We start from the raw sequence: 27,122 nt of genomic DNA, 5'->3' as shown, positions 1-27,122 counted from the left end.
AAAGGGGGTTCTGGTAATTTTAATTTGTGCATGTACCTGCATTTGCAAATAGTCATCTGTGCATCCCTGTAGTTATCAAGGTATATGAAAACTGACATTTTCCTGACAATACCTCCTTCGTTTCTGCAAGTCTGATCAAAAGTGTCAGCTTGAATAATGAGCACTCAGCTACAAAATCATCTACTACCCTGTTCATAATATAAACACAATGTTAAGTGAATGCTTTTAAAGGCAATAAAAGTATTTTTTAAAAAATATCATAATGATGTTACTGTCTATTAAACTGTTTTCCTAAAATAGACTTTAGTTGCACATAATATCTGCTCTTACCTACATTGCTCCTCCTTTCAATTGTAACATTACAGGGAAAGAGCACCCTTCACTCAAACCCTAAAATAAATGCTCCGCAATGCTGACTAGCAGTCCCTAACTAAAGTTAAAGCAATGGGAAAAAAAGTATCCCTATCGCAAATGATGCTTGAGAATGTACTTTTCATACAGAAACAGAACTCACTTAACTTGTTTAAAAAATAGAGAATGTATGGGAAAATGAAGAAAAATAGTCTACAAGAAAGCAATTTCCTTTGCTCAATACTAGTGCTACTGTAACTGTACGACTTTTTTTTTTTTTTTCCTTTAGGTCGATGGCAATTTCTGCTATTAAAAAAGGTGAGTATCACTTTACTCAGTGATTAGTGCTACAGAAATTAATGAAGCCATTCCAAGAAGAAAATGTTACTTAGTGGATAAATTAGTCCTTGAGGGTAGATGTATAGGTATTTTTACAAATCATGTTTTCTATTTCACGCTGGGGATTTGTGACTGTCATTATACCGTAAATGTTTATCAGGCATTTGTATGTCCAACAGATCAACAATGAGCTGATAGAGCATCATTACTAAAAAATATTCTGGCAAACTTTCACTCTCAATTCAAACCTTTTTTCAAGTGCGAAGTAATAATTACATAAACCTACCTGAATGTAGGAGAAACATTTACATCTTTTCTGAAACTAACAGGCTAGTTACAAGAATCTGGCATGGGAATTAGACAGTTCCCCAGGACTGTCAATCCATACCTGTTTCAACAGTTATTAACATTAAATGACAATGGCACGACAGTAAAATAACATCAGGCAGCTTGCCTGTAGTGGGAATGACATAAGCAGGATCGGTCAAAAAGGGTCTGTCACCAGTAACATAACACACAGAGGATGCTATCACGTCATCTTATGCAGCTACCCCATGACTGGCAGTTAGCAACAGCATTTTTCTGGCTTAAAAATTTTGTAACATTTCAGATTTAGACTACTCCCACAATACTTTTAATCTTCTTGGAAAAGTTATAGGGCCTTTTCTTAAATGCATGGGAAATTTAATACCTTCTCGTAAATATGAAGTATGCTCCTCTCCCATTGTCAAGTGTTTAAGTTATGGTTTAGTAAGAGGATCCATACCTAATAAACTAGTACAAATCCTAAGGTTAATTTCACATTATTTTTTTTAGTATCTTAAATATTCAGTTTTACCTTTGACCTATTGACTAAAATCTTGCCACTTGAAGATCAGAAAAAGAGTTAGATGAGGTAATTAATTCTGAAAACATTATTTTCCTACACAAAATCAAGCTGACAAGGCCTAGTTTCAATATACAGAAGAAAAAAAATATGTAGCATTGGCACTATATGCTTCATTGCTCTTATATGTTTGACCATATGACACTCACTCCAGCCATCTGAATAGCTTCTGCATTATACCAATAGAAGCAGACAATGACTAGCAGACTATGAAGTCCTTGCAATCTCCCTTTCTTCCTTTCTTTGGCTAAACATGTCTGACTGAAGCAAGACTTACAGCTGTGAATACTTAGATTTATTAAACATTGTCCTATTTTGGCTGAGCACGGAGGGCAGTGTTAGTGTTGCCCCCTTACGATGTTGCAGACTCTAGGAAACCTTTCCTGCATGATGCTATATACCACTTCAGAATAACAAACCTAATCAAAGACTAATCTTTTTCTTATTGTGCTTCCATTGCCCATGAGATACAGCATTTTTCCCCAAATCCTAAAACTAGTCTTGTAATGCTGTGAATTTGTTCTACTACTAGAGTTAACAAGAGTATTTTATGACAAAATAAAGCACAAAGAAAGTCATTCAAAGCAATTACAGACAACTTCTGACTGAAATAATCTGCAAGAACATAACGTGGTATGTGCTCTACTTGATTTTCAGTTGCATAAAACTTTTCTCTCAGAAAAAAACAAAGTATTAGGTAGAGATGACTGCGTGTCTTCTACTTAACTCTTGGTGGATTTTGATGTGGTGATACTGAAAAAAAAAATCTTAACAGTTCATAGTCTAGAGTTAGCATCTAGGGAAATATAATGAGAAATGCCTGTCTCAAATTTCATATCTACAGAATTAAACCCAAAAGGGATTGATTTTTATTATGAGTTTTTCACATTTCTTATTCTCATTTTACACTTGTATCTCTTATTCTCAGGATGAAACGGATCCCTATATTTGATACATGCAAATATTATTTCAACTAGAAAATGTTCTAGGAAAATAGACATTCTTTGAATGTCTATGAAAACAGACCTTTTCCGGTCAGGCGAACCTTCTGTAAATACTAATCTCCTAAAATAAAATTGTATTGAAATGATGCCATTTTAGATTCCTGGTTTCCGATATACACTACTGTTATCTCTACCAAGATGATCTTAAGTAAGAGGCACGTATGGTTGCCTGTGAAAAGGCAGTCTGCTTAAAGTTGAAACTTAGAATCCCAATTTTCATTAACTAATGAGATTTTAAAATATTTTTATATTTATTTCAGTGGAACACTTCTAAGATTCAGTACAGCAGAACTACATCCTTTGCTGAACCAGGAATACAGCAAATAAATTCAACCTCAATTATGTGTAATTTTCCTCCAAGAAAATCAGAGTAAGTCTTGATGAAAGCAATCTTACAGAATATACCAAAATCCAATCATTTGAAACTTCAAGAACTCTGCTGAATGATGGCTTAAGGCCACGTTAACTGGAGAGTCACTGATGAAAGACTGTTTTACTTCAAATCCTTATTTAAGAGTAAACAACTCATCATGAAAGTATAAAGAATGTTTAAATTTAATTTTTTGAATCCTATAAAGTGGGAACTGCACAGGAAGATTAGGACCTAGGTTTGTAAATCAGGGGTGCTGATTGCAGTGGAAAACAGTATCTGAAGATGTAGCAGTAATTTATGCACACTGGTGATCACTTGCCCACTTACAGCTTACTTGTGAACTGATTTATAAACACAGACAGTACTGGAGGGCAGAGGATAAACATCCTTTCCTTTATGGACGGGTTGGATTAATACACTAGCAAAGACTGGTTGCCTTCTGTGTTCCTTACTTGGACTCCAGGCAAATGTCCTTTTCGGGATGTCTCATGAACTAAACAAAATTCAAATCCACATTCTCCCTGGCTATCTTTTAATGGAGAGAACAAGCAAGACAACAAATTATAAACGTAAATGAATTAAGAGTAGGGATGAGGAAATCAATTGCTTCCATTAAAAAAGGAGTTACCCAGCACCATCAGCACACTCAATAAATGGGCAAAATTACAATATATAGGCTGTCATATGTTTTCCCCTATTTTCTGCATTAATGCTTTTAAATGAGAAAATGACTTGAATGTTATTCTTCTTTCTGCTTGGAAATTGTGGCGTACTCCTAAAAGCTCTACTGCCTTAAAAAATGTAAAAATAAATAACCTTTTGAATTTGTGAGTGCAAACAGGGGTTTCCTGACTTACTCGTAAACATATGAATTTCACATCAGGGCTTTTTAACATAACACAGGATCACAGTGTTATGATGAGATCGTAATAGCAGCCAAATCACTAAAAGCAGCTAAATGTATAATTTTCTTCTTTCTTTTGAGTCAGATAAGGGCAGGCAGACACTTAGTATTCTTCACATTTTCACAATAAAACCTAACATATATCTTTGCACAGAATCTTTATAACTTTCAAAAGTAATGGATCAGTTTCCATGCCCAAAACTAATAGTGTAATATAGTAGTTTGAAGCATGAATGAAAGAAACTTATTATATAAATGATAGTGACATTTTGGAGGAGTAATGCTTTACTGAGCTAGAAAGAGAGAAACCCTTTCTGTTTATATCAGAAAAATTGGCATCTTCTTTTACTCCCTTGATTTGATCCTTTATGAAGTCCAAGGTCTACACTGACAAATATATGTGTAATGCTTATAAGTATAAAGATCAAATTTGAATGAAAGTTTTTACATATACTCAGAGTTATAAATTTGTAGGTTTTCTTCAAGATTCCATTAAAGACAATACTTTTCAGAATTCATAATAAATCTTCATCAGCTTACATAAATGTTTTTTACATGTCATCTATTTGATTCACAAAGGAGAATAAAATTATAAATGTGATGACCTTACCAAATTAGAATTATTTAAAACCTCATAATTAACGGGCTACCACAATTTTCTTAATTTAGCGTGCATGCAGATACAAACTGCCTGTAAAGTAGTTTGACATAATCACATGCAGAAACATACAACTTTTTCTCCAACTTCTTCCTACTCAATTTTCTCATAGAATGATCATAGATCTTAAAAATAAAGCCTTAAAAATCAAGATATTAGGCCTTTTCACTTAGATCGTTGACTTACACTATTATTTTTTAATATACTTCTGTCTACATTTTACTAAAATGGCAGGTTTTTTATAGGCTATGAATCCAAGGAAATGTCCAGATATCAAGAAATGGATAGCAGGGCATTGCATCTGAAGGACTAATTAATGATGCATATGATTTTTAGAATTTCTTTTCAGTTGGTCCTTACCCGCAGTAAACTACATTTTCATCTAAGTTACACTTCTATAGATAAATAATAGACACTTCTCAGCAAAAAGCGTAACTGTCAATATGAAATACCATGTGGAATCAAAACTAGTTATACTCAGAACACATTGGAATTCATTAGACAAATGTAATACAGAGAAGTTACATATCTGAATAATGCTGATTTGTACTCTATTGATGATGAGTTAACAGCAGCAAGGACAGAAATTACTAACGGGGCAGTGCCACTATATCTGGTGACATATGCTGGGAGCATTGCTTCCTCAATCACATAGTTATCATGGACATTGTACTACACTTGAAAAAGATTCACACTGTCAAGTGAGAAAAAACATTTTGAAATAACATTGGCTTTTTGAGTTCCCTGCATTAATTCATTTCCCATCACTAGACAGAGTTGAGGAGATAAATGTCAGACACCTGTTTAATTCACTTCTCATATTTTCAGTGAGGTGGCTGTAAGCTATAGCAAAGTTTAGGCTCACTTCCTTGCACATTCAAGCAAATTTATCTTGGTAAGATCATTGATATTTAGAATATAAAGCAGAAGCTACACAGTAAGACATTTATCATTCTTACTGGACTAATGTTTACAGGTTTACCTTACACAGTCCTGTCTTCTCTAAATAGGTTAGCTTAATTATCTAGAGGCCTGTCCATTAGCACATTCAAATTTTCATTCATTTTATATTTATTACCCGTATTTATTTTATATGGCCACAGCACATTCTCTAATCTCATTATTTCAATTTCTAGGTCCAGTCAAAATTATCCATAACAAAATCTAGGCAGAAAAAACAGCTGTAATATTGACTTAATTATTTATTTATGGAATAAAAACTTCAGTTTAAACTTCAGTTACAGGACTGATTCCCCCTGAAATTGAAACAAAATGCTAAGCTACTGAGAAGTTTGGCCAGTGAAGACATTTCTAAAGAAACAGTTAAATTTGTTCTGTTACTGAGCAAGTACCATTTTGAAATGGAGTTGACTATTTTCCAACAGCAGTCCAAGGAGCTATCTTTGGGGGACACTTTACAAAGTACTTCCCATTTGTTGAAACTGAGATAATATGTATCAGTGAGCCATTGTTCTTATCTGGAAGATGATTAAATGATCTCCTTGCTGACAGACTTGGTTCCCTTTTCCACTTCATTAATTCTAAGTTTGCTGAATTTTTCAGTTAGCCAATAGACCTACTTTTTTCTCCTAAACTCAGGAGTATTTTTGACTATGTCCAGTTTAGAAACAAATGGTGTTTCATAATAGACCAGTTTATATGATTTCATTAATATAAAAATAACAGTATTATACTTTATATAATATATAATATAGTATTATATATTATACTATATATAATATAGTATTATATAATACATATAGTATAATAACTTTAGAATTACACACACTTTTTAAGGAAAGGCTTGGTTTTAAAAACAAATGAGGAAGTTGAGATTAGTTTTTCAAATTTACCTTACATGACTAAAAACATGCAAGCTAATCACTCCTTAATGCTACCCAATAGTCTCATAAGAGTTGCTGACAACTCTATGCTGCTGCAGTTTTCAAAAAAATTCATTGCAACATTAAGTCCAGATACAGACAGAAACATGGAAAAACTAAGATATGTCCCATATTTTCAAAATGTACAGCTTTCCAGGAAGAAAACAGATCTAGTTTTCTATCATTTAGAAGCAGGCCAACAGTCCTCATAATTCTGATTAATATACAGCTTTCACTTCAAAGTAAGGCTCAAATCTTCATAAGACATCAAAAGACTAGCACATGTTATAAAGATTTTGCTAAATGTAAAGCTTAAACCCCTAACACCTGCCAGAACACTGTATGAGTGCATTGTTACAAGCAAAGCATTAATACAGCTTGGAAATATTTACATTACTTTTGTGGACAGAAGTGTTAATTTTGTCTTCACTTTGGCATGAAGAATTGATATGAGTGTTCACTCAATTTGAATGAAGAAAAAAAATAAATCCATCAAATATGATGCAATCCAAAACTTGCTTGAAAGGATGCACTGAACTGTCACCAAAACTAAACTGGTCACCAAAACCTATCAAACAGTATTCCAAGTCTGATCCTCCAAACACCTGCAAAGCTTAAACCTAATATAATGTTTATTCTGCTTTCTGGAATAATTAAAAATTAGTAAGAACTGAATCTAAAGCAAAAATTCAAAATTTTTCCCAAATAAGAGCACAATTTTTTTTATATTTTTATATAAAATATTCATACCAATGCTAGCTTTTTCAGCAGGAGGGAGAAAAGTAATATATTTGCCATCATTAATACCTTACTTTCCTTATTTGCATAAATCTATAATATTCTATAGATTTCAAAGCCAATTAAAATTGAAAACCAGATTTAACCATATAAATATTAAAAACTTAAATGCATCTGCATTCAAGAGATTCCCTCATGTTTTTTCTATAGATTAAATTCAGTTTTACCCTCAGATTAACTTGCAAAGCAGGTTTAGTAGCAGTTGGAAGCAGCTGGAATTGCTTAAAACAAAACTTTAAAAGCAGCCATGTTTTAGGAGAGAAATTGAAAAAAAAAAAAAAAAAAAAGCTTTTTTAGACCTCAAAGGTTCATTTTTCTGTACAAGTTACAGAAACATTGTATGAATGTACCTGAACTGCAGTTTCAGAAAATATGTTCACATTTTCCTGTTTCAGTGCAATCTTCATATAGAAAAGACTGAATTGCAATTGATACCATATTGATGTGACGAAAAGCAGTGCACTTTGGGCCACTTTTAAAAACCATTCTCCTTTAAAACTACATTAAGAGGAGCACCAATTTTGACTGATCAAGCTTTTCTTTTAAATTAAGCTTCTTTGGGTGTATGAAGCACAATTTGCTCCTTGGCCTTAGACTGAATTTCCTTATTTGAAATAAAAAAAAGAAAAGATTTAGTGTAAGATCTCCAGAGAATTTAAGGCTGAATGTCCCAAACTGACAGAGAAACTATTCACAGAGTATAATCCATTCAAGAAAACATTCTTATTTATTTACCAAGGAAAAGGACAAGATCTCTCTTTGAGAGATCTAATGCTGACTTGCTTGAAACTTAATCGCAGGGTTATCAATCACTGTAAACAGGGGAATCTCAGTTGTCTGGGAATACACTATTTAGAAACTGAAATCTCTGGTCACTGGCATATTTGTGATTCATTTTCATATCTACCTGAAATCTGGGAATCTTTTTGGGATAAATTTTATGCATAAATGGGACCATTTTATGAAAGTGCATGTTTGTAACTGGAACCCTATTTTTGGAGATCAATGAACTACTCTAGTTAAATCTCAAATAATTGAAGCTGGTCTCAATAATGCTAGACTACTCTCAGAAAATACAGTCTTGATAAGACTACTGTTAACACCAATGCATAACTACTGGGAAGAAGTTGATAATTTAAAACACAAATGTCATACTCTATACAATTCACAAAAGGACTGGATGCTTCTCCAGGTAAAGAGATTGTTTTGTGTGCTAGTTCTCAGAGGTTAAGAGGATGTAATTACTTACTGGAAAGCTTTTTGTACTTTTCTGAAGGGAGTACATTTTCTATTTTTATTTGGAGGACATAACAAATAATAGATGTTGTACTCTTTTCAAAAACACAGGAAAAATCAACAATATGAATTACTGAAATGTAGTTATTTCTACCTAAAATGTATTTATGTTCTTAAAGGTAGGCCATAGTTCAATACGTTTTCCCATCAAATATTGCCAAAGGGATTAAAAAAAAACGGAATGGGCTGTGACAGTGCATTAAGCAACTTTGCTTTGCAGGTATGGAAGCTGGGACAACTAGAAATCTCACAAGAGCATCGGGTCAGAGGTCACATAAATCTTTGCCTATCACTATATAACTGCAGTAGTCCCAAACATGGTTCAGTCTTAGGAATTGCTTTAGTTCTCACTGCTAGCCAGCTGTGAAACGCAAATGTATAAGCTTTACGAATCCCCCTGACTGCAGTTCCATTCGGATTGTTCAGCAGGGCTGGGTTAATGCTGATAGCAACATTCACATTGGCAGTAACTTCTAGAAACCTCTCCAAATGTTATGAAGATAGATGTACAGTGGACATCAAATATTGATCTTTGGGTGGGTTTTTTTGTAGTTTGTGGTTGTTTTGTTTGGTGGGTGTTTTTTTTTAAAACGTGCAGAGATTTGTCCAAAATTTTCATGACTAGACTACAAGAAGTAGAATATCCCATGCTGAATATGTGGTTAAGCACACCTTAGCAGCACACAAAACTTTCTGTGCTCATTTACACATGCTGTTCTTCTCAGCTTGCCTTCATTCAGTGACAAAAGTGTTTCAAAAGGCTTGAAACAGTTAACCTACTAACAGTCCCATATAACTTTTAACACTGTAGGTAGCTACATGTAATGCAATGCAAGCTGAATAGTGACAAAGAATGAAAAATAGATCGGGTGTTTTGGGTTTGGAGCAGTAAATTGTCATGTTATTCACTGAACTCTCCTTAGGATCAACTAGCCATACATCATCTGTCAATACTCCAAATTCAATCTATAAATTACTGTCAGGATTTTTTTGCTGTCACTAAATGTACGTTACTCTCAGGAGAGGTCAGGAACCACAGAAGTCATGTAATTTTACAGGGTGATACATATTCTTAAATCCCAGAAGATTTGACCTACATTCCATGTAGATGAGAACTCTTTATCTCAGTTGATAGTTGGATTCTACTCCAGTGTTAGCGAAGTTGTGGAAAACAGATGGAATATTACACAATCCCAGAGGGAAAGAAGTAGAAATGTGCCCAAACACAATATGTATAAGTTAAGTTATTGTATTTTCTGGGTTTTTTTCACAGAAAAATTTTAAATGGGAAAAATAATGGGAAAAAGGAAACAATCTAGAAGTCCACCAGCTATGTACTTCTTTACTGACATATTACTACTGAGTCTGTAACATCCCAGTACCTGCCAGAAGAACAGACTGAAAGCATTAGGAGTTTGAGTGAGTGATAAGCAAAGTAAATAGATGTGCTTAAAACCCACGAGCCTTAATACTACTAGACCCAGTAATAAAAAAATAATGAAAGAAGAGACACAAAATAAATGATAAACAATTACACAGGATTATCTTAAACTTGCTTATTTGCTAACAATTCCTTCACAAAATATTGCTTCATATATGTATTGGCATAGCATATTGCATGGCAAGGTTATAGTAGTAGAGGGTCTAAGGGAGCATCTTCTGTGAGAAGCTGCTAGAAGCTTCCCCCAAGTCTGACAGAGCCAGTGCCAGCCGGCTCCAAGACAGACCCGTTGCTGGCCAAGGCTGAGGCCATCAGCAATGTTGGTAGTGCCTCTACGAAAACACATTTAAGATACAGTAAAAATGCTGACAGCAGCATGTGATAGGGAGGAGTGAGCAAAAATGAGAAACAGCCCTGCAGACATGGTGAAAGAAGGAGCGGGAGGAGGTGCTCCAGGCACCAGAGTAGACCCCTCTGCAGCACTTAGAGAAGACCATGGTGGCACAGGCTATCTGTCCCCCTGCCTCAGCAGCCCATGGAGGACCATGGTGGAGCAGATATCCACCCTGCAGAGCACGCAGGACCCCATTCCACTACAGGTGGACATGCCCTCAGGTGAGCTGCAGCCTGTGGAGAGCCCATGTTGGAGCCGGCTCCTGGCAGGAGCTGCAGCTGTGGAGAGGAGGCTCTGCAGGAGCAGGTTTGCGGGCAGGGCCTGTGACCCCACAGGGGAACCACGCCGGAGCAGTCCATTCCTGAAGGACAGCACTCCATGGAAGGGACCCACGCTGGGGCAGTTCATGAAGAACTGCAGCCTGTGGAAAGGATCCACACTGGAGAAGTTCATGAAGGACCGTGTACAGCAGGAGGGACCCCATGCTGGAGCAGGGGAAGAGCATGAGGAGGAAGCATTATGAACTGACTGTAACCCTCATTCCCTGCCCCCCTCTGCTGCTTGGGAGAAGAGCTGGGAGTGAAGTTGGGCCTGGGAAGAAAGCAGGAGGAAGGTGAATTCAGTTTTGTTTTTATTTCTCACTCTCCTACCTTCTTACTAGTTATCCCATGTCAAATCTGTTTTGCCTGTTTCAGTAATTTATGAGCAATTGCCCTGTCCTTATCTTGACCCATGGGCTTTTCATCATATTTCTCCCTCTGTCCTGCTGAGGAGGGGGGAGTGAGAGAGCCGCTTGGTGGGCACCTGGCAGCCAGCCAAGGTCAACCCACTACAAAATAACTACATTCTCTGTGTCCTAGATATGAATGTTGGGAACAGAGGTAGTGCAGATTTCTTTTACTTAATAGTACAGTCTGAGTATTGTCATTGAACGTGTGCTGACTCCTCAGAGGTCTAGCGTCATATTTACTGGCAAAAACAGGTGATTATGTTTCTAATTTGACTCTACTGCAAACCAGATGAAAAACAAGGGAAATCTGCAGAGATATGATGCTTTCCTAACATAGGCTGCACTATTTACAGCCTAGTGCTGGCTTGCAGCCAAGACTGGTTGTATCCAGCCATGAAGACATAAAAAAAAAATAAAAAAAATTTCTTTATTAGACTCTCCCCTTCATAAGGCAATGAAAAATAGAAGCCTTTGCAAATGACACACCTTAACATGGTGCTAACATTCCTGCACAGTTTTGAAGCACAGGTCTCAAATCAGTGATGATTTGCTCTGAAATGTGTTATTCTTAGGGCTGGTTGGGACTTTTCTGACTAAATGCAGATTCATCAAGACAAGACCCAGATGCACTGTCAGGAATCTACCCATATCTGCCTGTCTGCCTGGCAAGCTGCTGAAGAATCCACAAGTTCAGCATCAAGGCAGGTGTATCTCAGTGATGGGGGTCAGAAGCCTAAAAGCCTGGGGAAGAATAGCTACACTACAATAATCAGGCTCTGGAGTTCTCCCTGAATTTCCAAGGAAAACAGCTTTGAATCTCCTTCTTACAAGAACATTTTTTAAATCTATTTTTAAATTGCAATCTTTAGAACAGAAGAAGTAGTAAATTTGAAACCATACAAATGTACATACACTATTACATTTCGTAGTCCTAGGTGGTAGAGAGTATATGCCTAGGAAATAAATTGAATCCACTTCTCTTGGGTTTACAAAAGACTGTAACTGAAATTAATATATATCATTAATTATGCTAAGGATAAAACAGTATCTTCATATATTTGTTTCATAGGACTAGCAGTTATTTCCAGCATAGTACATTTATCAAACCCACTAAGAAGCTCAAAATTACATCAGGAAGAAATCTCATATAGAAATCTTATATAAAGATGCACAGTGTATTGGTAATTTCAGATATCACTTTAAGGTAAACAGCAAGAGGCTAAGAAAAAACATTTATTTTTTTTTCTTTTATCCAAGTGTTAGACCATGTTGTTAGACTGCATTTTTATGGGCTTGTGCCATCACACTCATACACACTTTGTTCTGGTATAAAACATAGAGACTGCAGATACTGTGAGGTTCATCAGATGTCTAATAGCTTACAAAAAAATCCCCAAAACCAAACCAAGTGAGCGATTAGAAAACTTTCTATTCAAGTCCAACAAACAATTCCATACTTCCGTATGCCTGACAGCCTAGACTCTACTATCCCTAACCTACCTCTATTCTGTGCTTACGGAGAAAAGTAACTGTATGCTGAAGTGCTAGGGCAGAGGTTTTGAGATTCATGTATTTCTCCTAGTCTCTCTAAAATCAATATTCAGCTGACCTTGAACCATCTACCAGAGGAAGCAGAAATTTCTTTGCTTTCTTCTGTTTGTCTTCTGAAGTTGTTCAGCTTCTGCAGGCAAGAACATATTTTTCTGCTCTTTTACTCTCGTGGAGTCCTACACACACTTTAAAATGGATGCTTCACTGTTATCTCAGCTATCTTGTTTGATTTTTTTTCCTATAGGAACAGTTAATATTTCATATAAATTTCAGTCCCTTTGAGTAAAACTGTGATAAGGAAAGCACCTACAGTGTCTACACTTCAATATTTGTCCAGGAAGAATGAAAAATACAGAACTTCTCTATTTATCTAGATCCACTATGTCAAGCATTAATAAAGGGTACCCAGACAAGTTTACAGCACATGAACAGCAAGGGCAACTGAATGCTTATCATAGCTGCAATACACACAACTATGTAATGCAACTTTACAGAAAGAAAGAAAAAAATTCAGCTTCCACATGTTTTGACCATCAAAGTCTTAAATTTAGTGTTTCTCATACTGCAGTCCCAGAACAAATTTACCTTTTCTAATTTCCAAATTTAGCAATCTTACATCTTTCCTACTCATTTCGTCACAGCCCCTGTGCACAATCCTGCTAGGCTGGAAGTTAACCTTGTTTCCTTGCTGTCCCCCATTTGCCCTACAAATTGAAAATGCAGCAGTGTTCTCAGCTCAGGGACCTGCCTGGCAGAAGCGCTGAAGGGATAGTGACCATTTTGTGTGTCTACTGTTTTCAAATCTAGAAGCTGGCAATTCTACTAAAAGAAGATATGAATTTTTCTTCCCAAAATATTTTCTTTTAAACACTAATTAATTTTAGAATTAGGTTTGCACTCAAATAATAATCTAAAAGTGGATGAAAAGGACAGAAAGTAATATTATAGTACCTGTTCCATCAATATCTATGTCCTGAAGATGGGGTAGTATTTTCTGTATTTCTTCCATTTGCTAGCTATACATATTACCAATGTGTGCCAGAAAATGGTAACAATATAGTTCAGACAGATAACCACAGAAAAAAATGCACAGAAAAACAAAGACCATCAGAAATGCAACCAGATACAAGAAAAAAGAGCAAAAATCCAAATATTTCTAATTTTTAAATGTTAAAGTCAGAATAAAGATGGATATTTATAAACAAACATGAAAAATCAGGAATTAAGTCACTATTAATGAAAAGGGAACTATCTGCCTAGAACAAAAGAATATGCATTGTAAATATTAATCTTAGAATATAACACTTATAACCATGACTCACACTGAACTTTGCCCTGAAAGTGGATAGTGTTTCAAATATTATGATCAAAAAGGGAGAATGTAAGAATCCAGAGAAACATATTTAGCTTCATGCAATGCCTGTCTTTTCACTCTCAAAATATCGTGCCACATGTGGAAGTGAGAACATGTATCTGACCTCCAATGAACCATAAAATTTACAGGGAAGTAACTAAGGCTGTTTCAGTATATTAAAAAATAAAATAATATTAAAAAAATCACAAACAGAAAGTAGAAAAGACAGGGTCATATATTTTCAAATAGCAACCTCTGACATTCTAACAGAGAAATATACTATTTTTTCAGAATAACTCCAACTATACAGAATTATTTTTCCATGACCCTGGAGCTTCAAACTCACAAAACTGTGAAAACGGGAACTTGTTTTAAAGCTCATGTAGCCATTTGTATTGTTAGCAATAACAGCAGCTATGATCACTGATGCTTCATCTCAAAGCCTCAATGTTTCACTGTAATTTTAATCCAAAACCTCCAGGCTTCTTAACTTTCAAAGGATATAGTGATACAAATTACTTCTAATGTTCCACTGACATCTGTCAAACTCTTCAAGCACAGAATATTTTTGCTTGTGAAAACTATTAAGGAGAAAAAGCCTAGCTCATAATCAGTAGTAATTTGGCAGTTGCCCAAAAGCTTTTTCAGTACAAAAATGAAATCAATTTCTGCTTTTTCAAATGACAGCACCAATGTAATTTTTATTTTTTAAAGAAAGAAACACCAACAAATGGTGAAGATAGGTTTAGAAGTGAAAATATGTACAGAACTAAAAAAAAAAACCCTGCGTTGTGGAACACATTGCCACTTGACACCAACAGTCTTTCAGTTTCAACAATTTATTTTTTTTTGCAGAATTATAACAAGGCTTACTTATCACAGTTTGACTGCACTCAGAAAAACTTGAAAGCATAAGAATACAGAAGAAAAAAGATTATGTTATAGATGTATAAGAGTTTTATCAAGGCAACCATCACAGCAACAAGACATTCAAGAAATTAAAATGGTGGACTGAGCCAAAACAACCACAAGAATATTATTTTCAGTGATGTTATATCAATATAGATGTATGAAGACGGATAAACCCCTTAAACTGAAGTTTCGAATTCTCCCCAGCACTTGAACAGTGGAAGTTTTAAGGAAATGCAAAAGTATAACCTCCTAAACATAATGAAGATGTTTCTTGATTGCCATGACTCTCGAACTGCAGTTCATGCATGCCTGGCAAGAAATAAACGCCTTAAATTCATCTACTTCTGTACAGAATGGGGCATGGTACTGAAGAGAAGCCAGACAAATGTCAGTATCTTGAGGGATATCTGCATTTGTTTCACAGTTGCAGTTTTAGAGATTTCTCTGGGGGTTTGCCCCTTTTCTGTTTCTCATGCTACCTCTCATTCTATACTCAATCACTGAAATCACATTTCAGCCCTAATTTACTGTCTTTCTTGCTTCTGAATCCATATTATTTGCAAATGCCCTACTATTCTTTTATCAATAGGTTTGCCAGTTCATCAATTTCCCTTACATTCTGTCATTTAGAAATCAAAATAAATTTTACACAAACCTGTGCTGGTGGGTCCACCAAGCCTAAAAGAGGCAGGGACCTGTATCACTTAATATTTTGCTGCCATCACTAAAGGAAAAATCATGCTCCCAGATGATCTATCACTGACCTAGTGCAACCCAGAAGCTTTATTCCTTGAAAGCTAGCTATTATTAAAGGCACAATCCTCATCATGCTAACAGCATCCATACCAGCACCATAAACATCTAACTTTAATCAGTATTCATGTCTGCCATTTTCATTTTCTTGCTGGACCTGCATAACCGTAATTGCTCACTTCATATCTGCAACTTTAGAAAGAGTTTATGGGGCATTTGCGTTACTGCCACATTATGGGTATTAGGCATGCAGGAAGATGAGCTTCTCAATATATACATGTGTCTGAGCATAGCTTTTTATATACAAAAAATACCAGCACACTTACCTGGAAAAAAACCTCAACAACAACAAAGAAAACTCCAACAAAACCCAACCAAACAAAACCTATCCCAACAACTTTTTTTCAAATAAGCATTAGGGAAAGACAGCACCTCAAATCCAGTTGCGAGCACCCAGAGTTAAAAGAATTTTTCCATTTCTTTGATAGTACATTGTGTAGTGCAGAAAAAAAAAACCACATATGGGAATGAGGAAGGATTGCTGTGAGGCTGCATGTAACCTCACTGCTTTAAGTCCTAGAAATTTTCCTCTATTTTCAAGTCTATGTTGCTTGTGCTATTTAAATAGCCATAGCAACATAGACTGATACTGGATATACATTCTAGATTTCTTCTTGTGATAAGGCCCCTTTAAATCTTAAAACCTTTCCTTTGTTTCCTTTTGGTGTATTTAAAAAACAACAGTAATATTTTTTTTAACCTTTATTATGCTGGGGTAAATACGGTCAGTTCCCCAAAACTTTAATTTTTCTTCACAGTATTCTGTCCTTCCACTTAACCTGCTTATACATTTGGCAACCCTTAATTTTGTCTCAAGTCTCAATGTGTTATCAACCTAAGAGTTTCACATTTCCCTGTTGCTAAAGCAACTCAGAATTTCATGATTCTTGGTTAACATATTTTTACAATATTGTTAAAATTCCCTTAATGGCAATAACTTTCACATGATCTTCAGGGAGGCTGAAGCTGAGACCTTAGCATGTTCCTTGCTAAGGTGGCAACAATTTCCTATGGTTTGAATAGAAATTCCCACTCTTTAGAGGCCATCTTAAGCTCACTGAGTTATAGACTACTTTTCATTTTATTTAATCAGCCATGACTTGTCATTAGTTTACTTCCACTGAAACAGTTCCGATGGTAACTGAGGTAACTTAAAAATGTTGCTTGCTGATCACCAGCCACAAGTCTCTGCCCACTAGAACAGATGTCAGTGTGGTGGGTTGACATCGGTTTGACACTAGGTGTCCACCAAGCCCCTCTATCACTCCCCTTCTCAGCAGAACTGGGGTGGGGTCAGAAAATAAGATGGAGAAAACCTTGTTGGTCAAGATAAAGGCAGTTTGATGAAAGCAATTGCAAAAGTTGCACATACAGAAGGAAAGGAAAAAAAAAGATGTTATTCTCTACTTCCCATCAGTAGGCGATGTTTGGCCACTTCCTGGGAAGCAGGGATTCAGTACACCCAGTGGCTGCTCCAGAAAACAAACACCATAAATAATTAATGCCCCCTTCCTCCCCCTTTCTCTCAGCTTTTATATCTCAGCAGACATCATATGGTATGAAATATCCCATCAGTCACTTTGGGTCAGCTGTCCTGGCTGTGTCCCCTCCCAAGATACTGCCCACCCCCAGCCTACTGGTGAGAGGCGGTGGGGGGTTGGAGAGGCAGCCTTGATGCCCTGTGAACCCTGCCCAGCAGCAGTCAGGGCACTGGTGTGTTATCACCACCTTTCCAGTCACCAGTTCAAGCACAGTACTGGGAGGGCTGCTGGGGGGCTCGGCCAGACCCATTATAGTCAGAAAGAGATACAGTGACAGCAAGCAGGTTCCTTCTCTCCATGAAGAGGGATGATTCTTCTAAAAATTTGTTAACCCATGCTTTTAATCAAGGAACTGTAATATCTGAGGCTGTTTTTCTCTTAAAATATTTCAACAGATCTTCAGAACTGAACAGATTTCTACAGCTGTTGTAGATGTTGGAACCACTGGTGGTAGTGATGGGAACAGCTAGATGACAACAAAGGTATATGGAGGATTTTATTTTTTCCCTGCTCCCCTCCCCCCCCCCCCCCAATTTCATTAACAAATGAAAATTATCAAAAATTAAGATGCTGCTCAGATGACTAATGTGCTAATCCTAATGGAAATATGGGGGCTACAGCCCATCCAGAGCCCAGACTTGCCAGTAGCTGCCTTGAAGACAATAAGCAAACTGAGAGCCTAGAAAGCACAGGAACTTAGTGAACAAGCATAGGCTCCCAGCCAGCACACCTAGTGGGCTGGTATCACAGGTCTCAGGCTTTTTGTGGAGGACCAAAGTGTTCTTTATCTTTAGAAGCCTATTTTAAATCAGAATAGCATGTGCTTAACTGCATAGTTAAAGAGAGTTAATATCAGAAAAATCTCCTACTTTCAATCACGTGGGACTTTTAGACTGCACAAGAGAAAAAGATATCAGCTCACACTATCAAACTCAAAATTATATGGTTATTTAAAAACATTTACTGGTGCAACTCTGACAAAAACCCTACCTCACATTGTTCAGTCCCCATATAAAACCAACTCTGCTTTGAGCATTACTTCCTTTCCAAGAAACTATTGACTCTATACTCAGCAGACCTTTTGCAAGGGGTTCATTGATACTGTCCTTCCATCTGCCTCTGGAAGTCAAGATGGTAGGAAACAAAGTATCTGTTTCTATATATTTAGAAACTCCATGGTGGAACAATGTTCATATTAGGAAACTTTGGGTCTTAAATAAATCAAGAAGGTCAAGCAGCTATGATTCTAGAAGATTTTGGACATAGACAAAACCACTTGAGTGGTTCTTTCCCACTGAAGCCATCAGAAAGAAGAGATATTTGTAGAGGTATTATTGTGTTAACCAAAGAGGTGACCCGATTTGCCAAAATAATCCACACTGTGTGTATACCACTCTACACCATGAGTCTGTTAAAAATCTAGGCACTGTAGAAACCACTGTCAGTAAACATTTTTTTAAAGATCTGAGGAGAAGAAGAAAACATTTTAAATAACAAGAAGCTCTCTAAATATTCCGTAAACTTCAATAAGTTTCATAAAGGAAAGTAAAGTACTTGGCACATTTCAGCAGCAGTAAAAATGGTAAGAGTTCCTTGTGGGAAGACAACTCAGTTGTAGAAATGAGCTGTGGAAGAAATTTTTTATACATCTTCCTAGTTCGTAACACTTGGAGTTCTAGAGAGTCAGATTCTAATGAAAGAAAGCAGTGTTATCTGTCTCATTTGATAGAGATGGTGCAATTCATACTGTTTAGATAGACTGAAGGCATGGAGAGAGCCAAACTGATTGCAACTCCACTATACCCACATCTAAGATTTGTAGTCTTTCAGAAACAGCAAGATATCTGACACTTAAACAGCTCCATCTTCTCTGTAATCTCAGAACAGGTAGTTGTAGGGAGCACTAAGTTCCTCTGAAGCTGTTTCTTCTCCAGGCTGAACAGGCTCAGCTCTCAGTCCCTCTTCATATGTCATGTACTCCTGACCCTGACCCTGACCCTTGGTGGTCCTCCACCAGGTTCCCTTCTATGTGTCAATATTCTGGTGCTGAGAGCACAAAACTGGACACATTACTCCAGATGTAGTCTTACAAGTACTGAATAGAAAGCAAGGATCTCTTGTGCCAGCTGTCAACACTCCTACTAATGCAGTCCAGGATACATTCAGTTTGTCAGCTAAGACCCCAAGGTCTTTTCTGCAGAACTGCTTTCCAGACAGTTGGTCCTCAGTCTGCCTTGTTGCCCGGTATTATCCAACCCAGAGGCAAGACCTTTGATTTGTTTGTGCTGAACTTCGTAAGTTCCTTTCAGCCCATTTCTCCATCCTGTCCAGGTCTCTCTGACAGCAGCCCTGCCTTCACAATTTGGGTCACCCCAATCTGGTGTCACCTGCCAGCTTGCCGAGAGTACTTTCCATCTCATCATCCAAGTTGTCAGTGAAGACATTGAATAGTACTGGTCCCAAGCACTGACCCCTGAGGGATCCACTACCTATTGGCCACAGGCTGGCCTTTGCAAGCTTGGCTTTGCACCATTAATTACAACTCTTTCAGCCCAGCCTATTTTCTATCTGCTTTAGTGTCTTTATCCATCCCATGTCCCACCAATTTGAGGGCTATGGAGGAGGCTACGGGAAGCTGTCAAAGACTGTGAAAATCAAGGTATACAACAGCCACTGTCTGTCCCTTGACAAACACCTCATCATACAAAGCATGACTTGCATGTGAAAAACATTCATTTTGTTCTTCATGTGCTTACATGTGATTTGCTCCAACAATGTTCTCAGGGACTGAGGTAAGGCTCACTGGCCTATAGCTATCTGGATCCTCCTTGTTATTCTTGATGATCTAGTTCTGCAGACTTGTGTATGATACGCAAGTGAGTGAAGTGATGCCTGACTGCCTTGCTTTACTGTGGGTACTACTTCACTCCCACTAACTGCTAAGAGGCTTAGGGACCTGGAAGGCTTTAAGACAAGCCTTGCGAGTGAAAACCAAGGTATAACAAAAGGTATCAATACCTCAAACTTTCTCATGACCCTTGTCACTAGGTCCACTGCTCCACAGGGCAGTGGGCCCACATTCACTTAGCCTTCCTTTTGCTGTTGATGTACTTTACAAAATCTTTTCTATCCTTCACTTCCCCAGCTAGTTTCAGCTCCAGCTGAGTTGGAGCTTTCCTGGCTCCATTCCTATATACATGGACAATACCTCTGCATCCCTTTGAAGTAGCCTGTCCGGGCTTCTGTGTGTTTCTCTTTTTGTGTGTGAGTTGAGTCAGAAGCTCCATGTTCATCCATACTGGTCTTCTGTAATGCTTGTCTTCTGAAGAATGGGAAGGACGGTTCTTGTGCTCAGAGGATGATGTCCTTGAAGATTAGCTAGTTGTCCTGGGCCCCTTTGCCCTCCAAGGCAATTATGCACAGGATCCTGCCAAGCATGTCTCTGAACAGAGCATCTCCTGTCATCACATTATTGATCATCCATATAAAGAAACTGTCTTCAGTCTGTTCCAGAAATCTGGATTGCTTGTGTCCAGTCATACTGGCCTTCCAGTAGATACTGTTGTGATTGAAGTCACCCGAGCATACCAATGCCTGGGACTGGGAGGCTTTTTCACCTGCCTTAAGAATGCTTCATCTGTCTTCTCTTCTTGATGAGAAGGTCTATAGCAGATACCTACTACAATATCACCTGTGTTGGTCTGCCCTTTGATCTCTGCCTGTAAGCTCTCCACTGGTTCACTTCACCCATGGCTCCATCCACTCAAAACACACCTTTGCACAGAGCATAATGTTAAGGTAGGGCAGCTTATACTGGCATCTTGTTAGTACTTTAAGATACTTGCATTTTGTATACACAACTGGGTTCAAGGTTAAGGAGTTGTACCATGTTTGTTGCAGAAGACAGGGATGAGTGGGCCAGACATGTTGAACTTTCTTAGGTTTTCCCCTTCTTTGGTGAAAGAATCCTGAAGTTATGACTTGATGTCACTCTTTTCAAATATACCTAACTATAGTAATTCTAGGGAAGGAATCTTTTCATTAGAGAAAAGATCTTTTCATTAGAGAAAAAGGGGAACGCACGTGTAGGCAAATAGAAAACTTTTCACAGAAATTATTTCAGTGCTGCTGAAATAACATTAAAATATTTTATTCATATTTTTAAATTTCAAATTTTTAATCATATTGTAGAGTCATTTTTAATTCTACATATTAGGAATTTAAGTCTTTAATGTGAACTACATATCTAATAATCTGTTAAACTGATCCTAGAAAGCCATAGATTTTATATGTGTGTATTTTTAAATTTAAATGAATAAACAGAACTGTCAATCTGTCTTTCATGATGGGATGCACATATCAATGTTTGCAATACTTGATACAAAATCCACATAATTCATCACCTTACACTTTTAACCTCCTCCTCCACGTTTCTTGAATTTTGTTTCATTGTATTTAACTTAGATTGCACACCATGCAATGATTATATGATCATATTAAGATATAATTTTAAAATGCACAGTTTCAAATACATCCCTGAACAAACAGAAACTTTGCCATTAAAAAAATTCTCATTCTTTGTAAAAAACATTTTTTTCATGTAAAATATACCCTAGGACACAGACATGTATAACTGCAGTTTCAAACAAAAAACCTACATTAATAGTGCACTGTTCAGTGTCTCACACGTAACTACTTACGTGTCATCACACCCAAGTCTTGTTCCTAGCTTAACTCATTCATTATACCATGTAGCTGTTCAAACTGTAGACTGCTTGAATTCAGCTTTACAATATTCTGAGGTTTTAGCTGGTATTTACCTCTTATTTGCAATGGCATGGTAATTATTAGTTTAGTAAGTGCCTACAGCAAATCTTAGCAAAAAAAAAAATGTTTCATACCTTGACTTAGTAAACCCCATAGATATTTTTTGCTCAGTTTTACAAGTTTAGCTGAAAATCTCCAGTCTTTAGACCATCTATGTGCAGCCAAAGGCAAGTAATGGAAGAAAGAGCTCTGTGACACCCCAACATCTCTTGAAGTATATTAAAAAAAAACCAAACCCTACCAAAACCCCAAAAACCTATACCCCAAACTCCAAAGTTCTTGTTTAGAACAACTTTTTTTTTTTAAAACTAAGGATTTCTATCTGGTGCTTTAATTTAATTCATCTGAGCAAGACCTTGATGTGTAACTTCATCTCTTGAAGCCAGAGATGCAGTACCAATTGCTTACCTGACTCACACGCAAATGTCTTTGATGTCTCATCATGAAAGATAATTGCCACTGCATGCTTCTTTGTCTCTCGAGGCAATCTAGTTATGTTTTTGATATTGTGCAGCTCAGTTACCTTAAAATGAAGAAAAGTTATTTTAGGCCAGTGTATAAATAGTACAAAGAAAACTATTAACCATAACTACTCAATTTTTACTATAATGCTTTTTCCCCCCTAAGGTTATTTACATTTATAAGATTTTTAACTGATAAAACCCACATAAATAAGTAGAGTTTAAAGGTGCAAAACTTTCTATAAAATGTAACGTATTAAAAAGTGAATGGTCTGATTCTCTAATGAATAACTTAGAAATATAGTTATTAGAATGACATCAAGACAGCCTTATGATTATTCTATAATATATTTTTCAATCTTTATATTTGTACATCTTTGATCCATTTCAGAATCTGCATCAAATACATAACCTAATGTAGGAACAACAGTGGTTTATTTGTTAAGGGAAGTAATTCAATTATCATGCCAATTAGTATCACTACATTTGTAAGGATAGATTTTCATCTGCCTTTAAAGTGTCATCCTCATAAGTACTCAAAATTTTATTTTCCAAATATTAGAAAAGCTTACCAACAAAAAAAATACTCTTGTAGCAAGTTTACAGCATAAGCAATTCAATCTATCTTCCTTTGATGCAAGTAGATAACCACAATTAACACAAATGGAAGAAAATATGTTATTACAACCAGAGCTGGTAGCACAGCCTATCTTAAATTGCTTGACACTTCACATTATAAAATCTTTTTCTCAGTTTCTTGGAACTCTGGGCAAACTTTATCTGTTTATAGTTAGCTTTTCCAGGCAGGACATCTGCCTCAGGCAGAATTAATTTCTTAAAAATGTCATCCATATGAGTTTGGCCATCTCTGCCTAGGGAAAAAATGGACTGAATGTGGGTGGGGGTTTTGTTTTGTTTTGTGATCTTTATGCTCCTTGTGTACAGCTCCAGCATTCTTTTTCATATGCTGGAAAGAATGTTTTTTTGAGACAGATCTTATATGGTGCAGTGAAAAAATAGGACATGTTGGGGCAAAGACACTGCAAAAAAGATTGAGAGCAGAGGAGCAGTAAGAGCCATCAAGAAGCCAAGGAAAGAAACTGAGACAAAACATCAAGTGCAACGTGTAGGTTCTGATTACAAACCTGAGACCAGAACTGAAGACTGCTGCTGTGGGGTTTCTCTTGACAGCCTTCAGCAAAACTCACTCCAGTTTGTCAACACCTTGGCTTGTAAAGGTGGGCCAAAACTGGACGTGGTACTTTAGGTATGATCTAATCAGTGCTGAACAAAGTGGGATAATCACCCCCTGTATTGACTGGCCCTAATCCTGTTCATACAGACCATGGAGCTGTTGGCCATCTTTGCCGGCTGAGGCATCAAGCCGCAGGGCCCTGCCCACAGGACTGCTCCCAGTCTGTCCATCTTGAGCTTGTGCCATCGCAGGGGCTTCTCCATGCTAGGCCCAGTGCCTGGCACTTGCCTTTACTCAGTTTCACAAGGTTCCAGTCAGCCTATTTCTCCAGCCTGTTCAGGTATCTGGAAGGTACCCTGACTACTGAAAGGCTATCGTCTGATCCTTCCTAATTTGCTACCTGCACATTGGTAAGTGCATGACTCATTACCTCCTCCAGGTCCCTGATAACAATACTAAGCAAGACAGGTCCCAATACCGACCTCCGGGTAGGGTATGATCCATTAACCATGACTTTCTGGGTCTGCCTAGCTGACCACCTTTTCACAGTCTAGACATCCAGCCACCAAGATGATAATGTTCCAACTTCGATATAAGAATATCATGGGAGACAATGTCAAAAGCCTTGCTAAAGTTGAGTACTCAACAACATCCACTGGTTTCTCCTCATTCCAAATCACAGATGGCTATCAGTTTGGTCAGACATGATTTACCATTGGTAAATCCATGCTGCCTCTTCCCAATTACTACCTTCTCCCTCACATGCCCAGAAATATATTTTAAGAGGACACACTCCATGGTTCTTCACATGGGCTGAAGGGAGCCTGCCAGACCTGTAGTTCCCCAGGTTGATCTTTTGGCCTTTTTTTTTGGACACAGGTGCAACATTTGTCTTGCCATTGGGTTCCTAATCCCTAACAATTTTAATTTTAGTCATGCATTTTCAGGGTTTTGCAAAAAATTGTTTATTTCTCTCTTTTTCGCTTGGGGGGAAAGAGAAGGGCTGAACACCACTGTCCCATGAAAGGAATGACTAAAATCTGTGTTAATTTTCCTTGATCTATGCACAATAAATGATCTAGTATGTCAAAGGGCTCCTATGGCTTACCCAAAGCACTGATCTCAAGGAGATCCCATAAAAGGAAAAAGAAAGCATCAGCAGGCAGAGGAGAGAACAGACTCTAAAATTCAAAATCTGAGGAAACAACATCAGATCCAGAAGTCATGACTGAATTCTGAAGACCCAGAAGGTCCGAAAGTAGGAAACAGAGAAGATGCGGATCTACTAGTCTTGCTAAATAAGAAGAGGATATAAGAACAAAAGATTTAAAAAGATTTGGGACACAAAAAAGTCCAGATTATTCTTGAAGAGAATTTATATATTTTTTTAATAATTTAAAGATATACATAGCTTTCCTCTCAAAGGTTCAACAAGGTAACTGGCAATGCAATATGAAAGGGAAAACAACAGGAAGAAAAAATCCCATGATTCTAACACAAGCAAATTAAACAGTGATATTTTTACATGTGTGTGCACATGTGACTGCACATCATGCAGAAAAAAACCCTTAAATCTTGTCATGTTAAAAAGTTTCTTTCTGGAACAGCATAAAAAAAAGGAAATAGAAGTGCTCTGAAAAGTGACAACAGGGCGTATTAAGCCTCCTTCCAGTCTCTCTCAGACAGCAGTGATCTATTTTTTTTTTAACATTTGAGTGTTATGGGTTACTGAAAGATCCTGCAATGCTGATAAGTTTAATCATACATCTGAAAAACTTAAATTCCTGGCATCAAAGCTGCATAATTTTCACAGTAATTTTTGTTCAAAACCTAACTACAGAAAACTGAGTACGCATACCTAGCCATCTATAAAGATGATTTTATGGGTTCTCTTGTTGATCACTACATTAAGCCTGTTTTATTTAATATATTGACAGAACAGTTTGGGTTTTTTGTTTTTAGTGTTTTTTTTTTAATGGAAGATTATTCACACACTTACGAATACTGTTAGCAGAAAATGAATAAAAAATAGAATTTCATTTTATTTGCTGCTGGTGGGAATTTAACGTTGGAAAGAGACAAAGAAAACACTACCAAATTCTCACATGTTGCTTTTTGGCACCCATACGAGAGATCTGGTGGAACAAAATGCAAGGCAAGTGAAGAAAAACAGTCTCCCTGCAGGGAAAAAAGGGGCTTTGTTTTAAACACACTTCAACTTTCCTTTGTCTCTGGAATCATACTGCCTCCCTAGACAGCAAAGAACTACTTATAACTCCAATGTGACAAGCAAAGAGTTACATGAACTGCCTCTTCCAAACTCTCTGACTTTTACCATGGTTTTTTAAAGCAAGGTTTGTTGAGCCTTTCATGTTTTCACACAGAAGTTACATTCCTCCTGTGTACATTGTTCCACAAATACAGACCTATTTCAAAATATCATGAGATATTGTGAGATATCTCTTTTCTTGTCAACTTCTTCAATGGTTTAACGCAGGTAGCCAAAGTATTTCTGCCAGTTTAAAAAAGGAAAGGAGAGGAAAGGAGAGGAAAGGAGAGGAAAGGAGAGGAAAGGAGAGAGAAGAGAGAAAGGAGAGAGAAAGGAGAGAGAAAGGAGAGAGAAAGGAGAGAGAAAGGAGAGAGAAAGGAGAGAGAAAGGAGAGAGAAAGGAGAGAGAAGAGAGAGAAGAGAGAGAAGAGAGAGAAGAGAGAGAAGGAAAAGGAAAAGGAGAAGGAAAAGGAAAAGGAAAAGGAAAAGGAAAAGGAAAAGGAAAAGGAAAAGGAAAAGGAAAAGGAAAAGGAAAAGGAAAAGGAAAAGGAAAAGGAAAAGGAAAAGGAAAAGGAAAAGGAAAAGGAAAAGGAAAAGGAAAAGGAAAAGGAAAAGGAAAAGGAAAAGGAAAAGGAAAAGGAAAAGGAAAAGGAAAAGGAAGGAAATGAAACAAAACAAAAGAAAGAAAAACATTTGAAACAAAAATCCTATCTTTCCCCTTGAAATGCTTTGTTTTACAATCACTGAAGGTTTTCTTGGAACTAATACAGTTTTAGTCATAATATTCTGAGGATAAAGGGAATTTATAGAGATATTAGGAAAAATAACTAATAGTACTGGGCAAATTAATAGAAAAAAGAAAGAAAAAAAGTAACGGAGCTTTAGTTCTCAGTCTCATCATTGTATCTGAGAAAGCATCAAATTTCACAGAATCACAGAACAGTTGAGGTTGGAAGGGATCTTTGCAGGTCATGTGGCCCAAACCCCTGCTCAAGCAGGATCATCTAGAACACATTGCCTGGGACCATGGGTGATGGCTTTTGAATACCTCCAAGGTGGGAGACTCGGTAAGCTTCTCCGGCAACCTCACAGTAAAAAAGTGTTTCCTGATGTTCAGGGGGAACCTCCTGTGTTTCAGTTTGT

General features: G+C 37.0%; 1 protein-coding gene across 1 annotated transcript in view; it reads right to left on the bottom strand.

The window, feature by feature from the left end:
* DOK6 (docking protein 6) overlaps window positions 1–27,122 on the bottom strand; it is a 253,286-nt gene that overhangs the window by 105,538 nt on the left and 120,626 nt on the right. The window contains exon 3 of the mRNA XM_055706156.1: window positions 22,464–22,578. Within this exon, the coding sequence (XP_055562131.1) occupies window positions 22,464–22,578 (115 nt within the window). The remainder of the gene's footprint in view (window positions 1–22,463; window positions 22,579–27,122) is intronic.

The sequence above is a fragment of the Falco cherrug genome, chromosome 3 (assembly GCF_023634085.1).
Source record: "Falco cherrug isolate bFalChe1 chromosome 3, bFalChe1.pri, whole genome shotgun sequence".
In the NCBI taxonomy this organism is placed as follows: domain Eukaryota; kingdom Metazoa; phylum Chordata; class Aves; order Falconiformes; family Falconidae; genus Falco; species Falco cherrug.
Note: the sequence above shows the minus strand (reverse complement) of the source record. Positions and strands in the feature narration are given on the sequence as shown.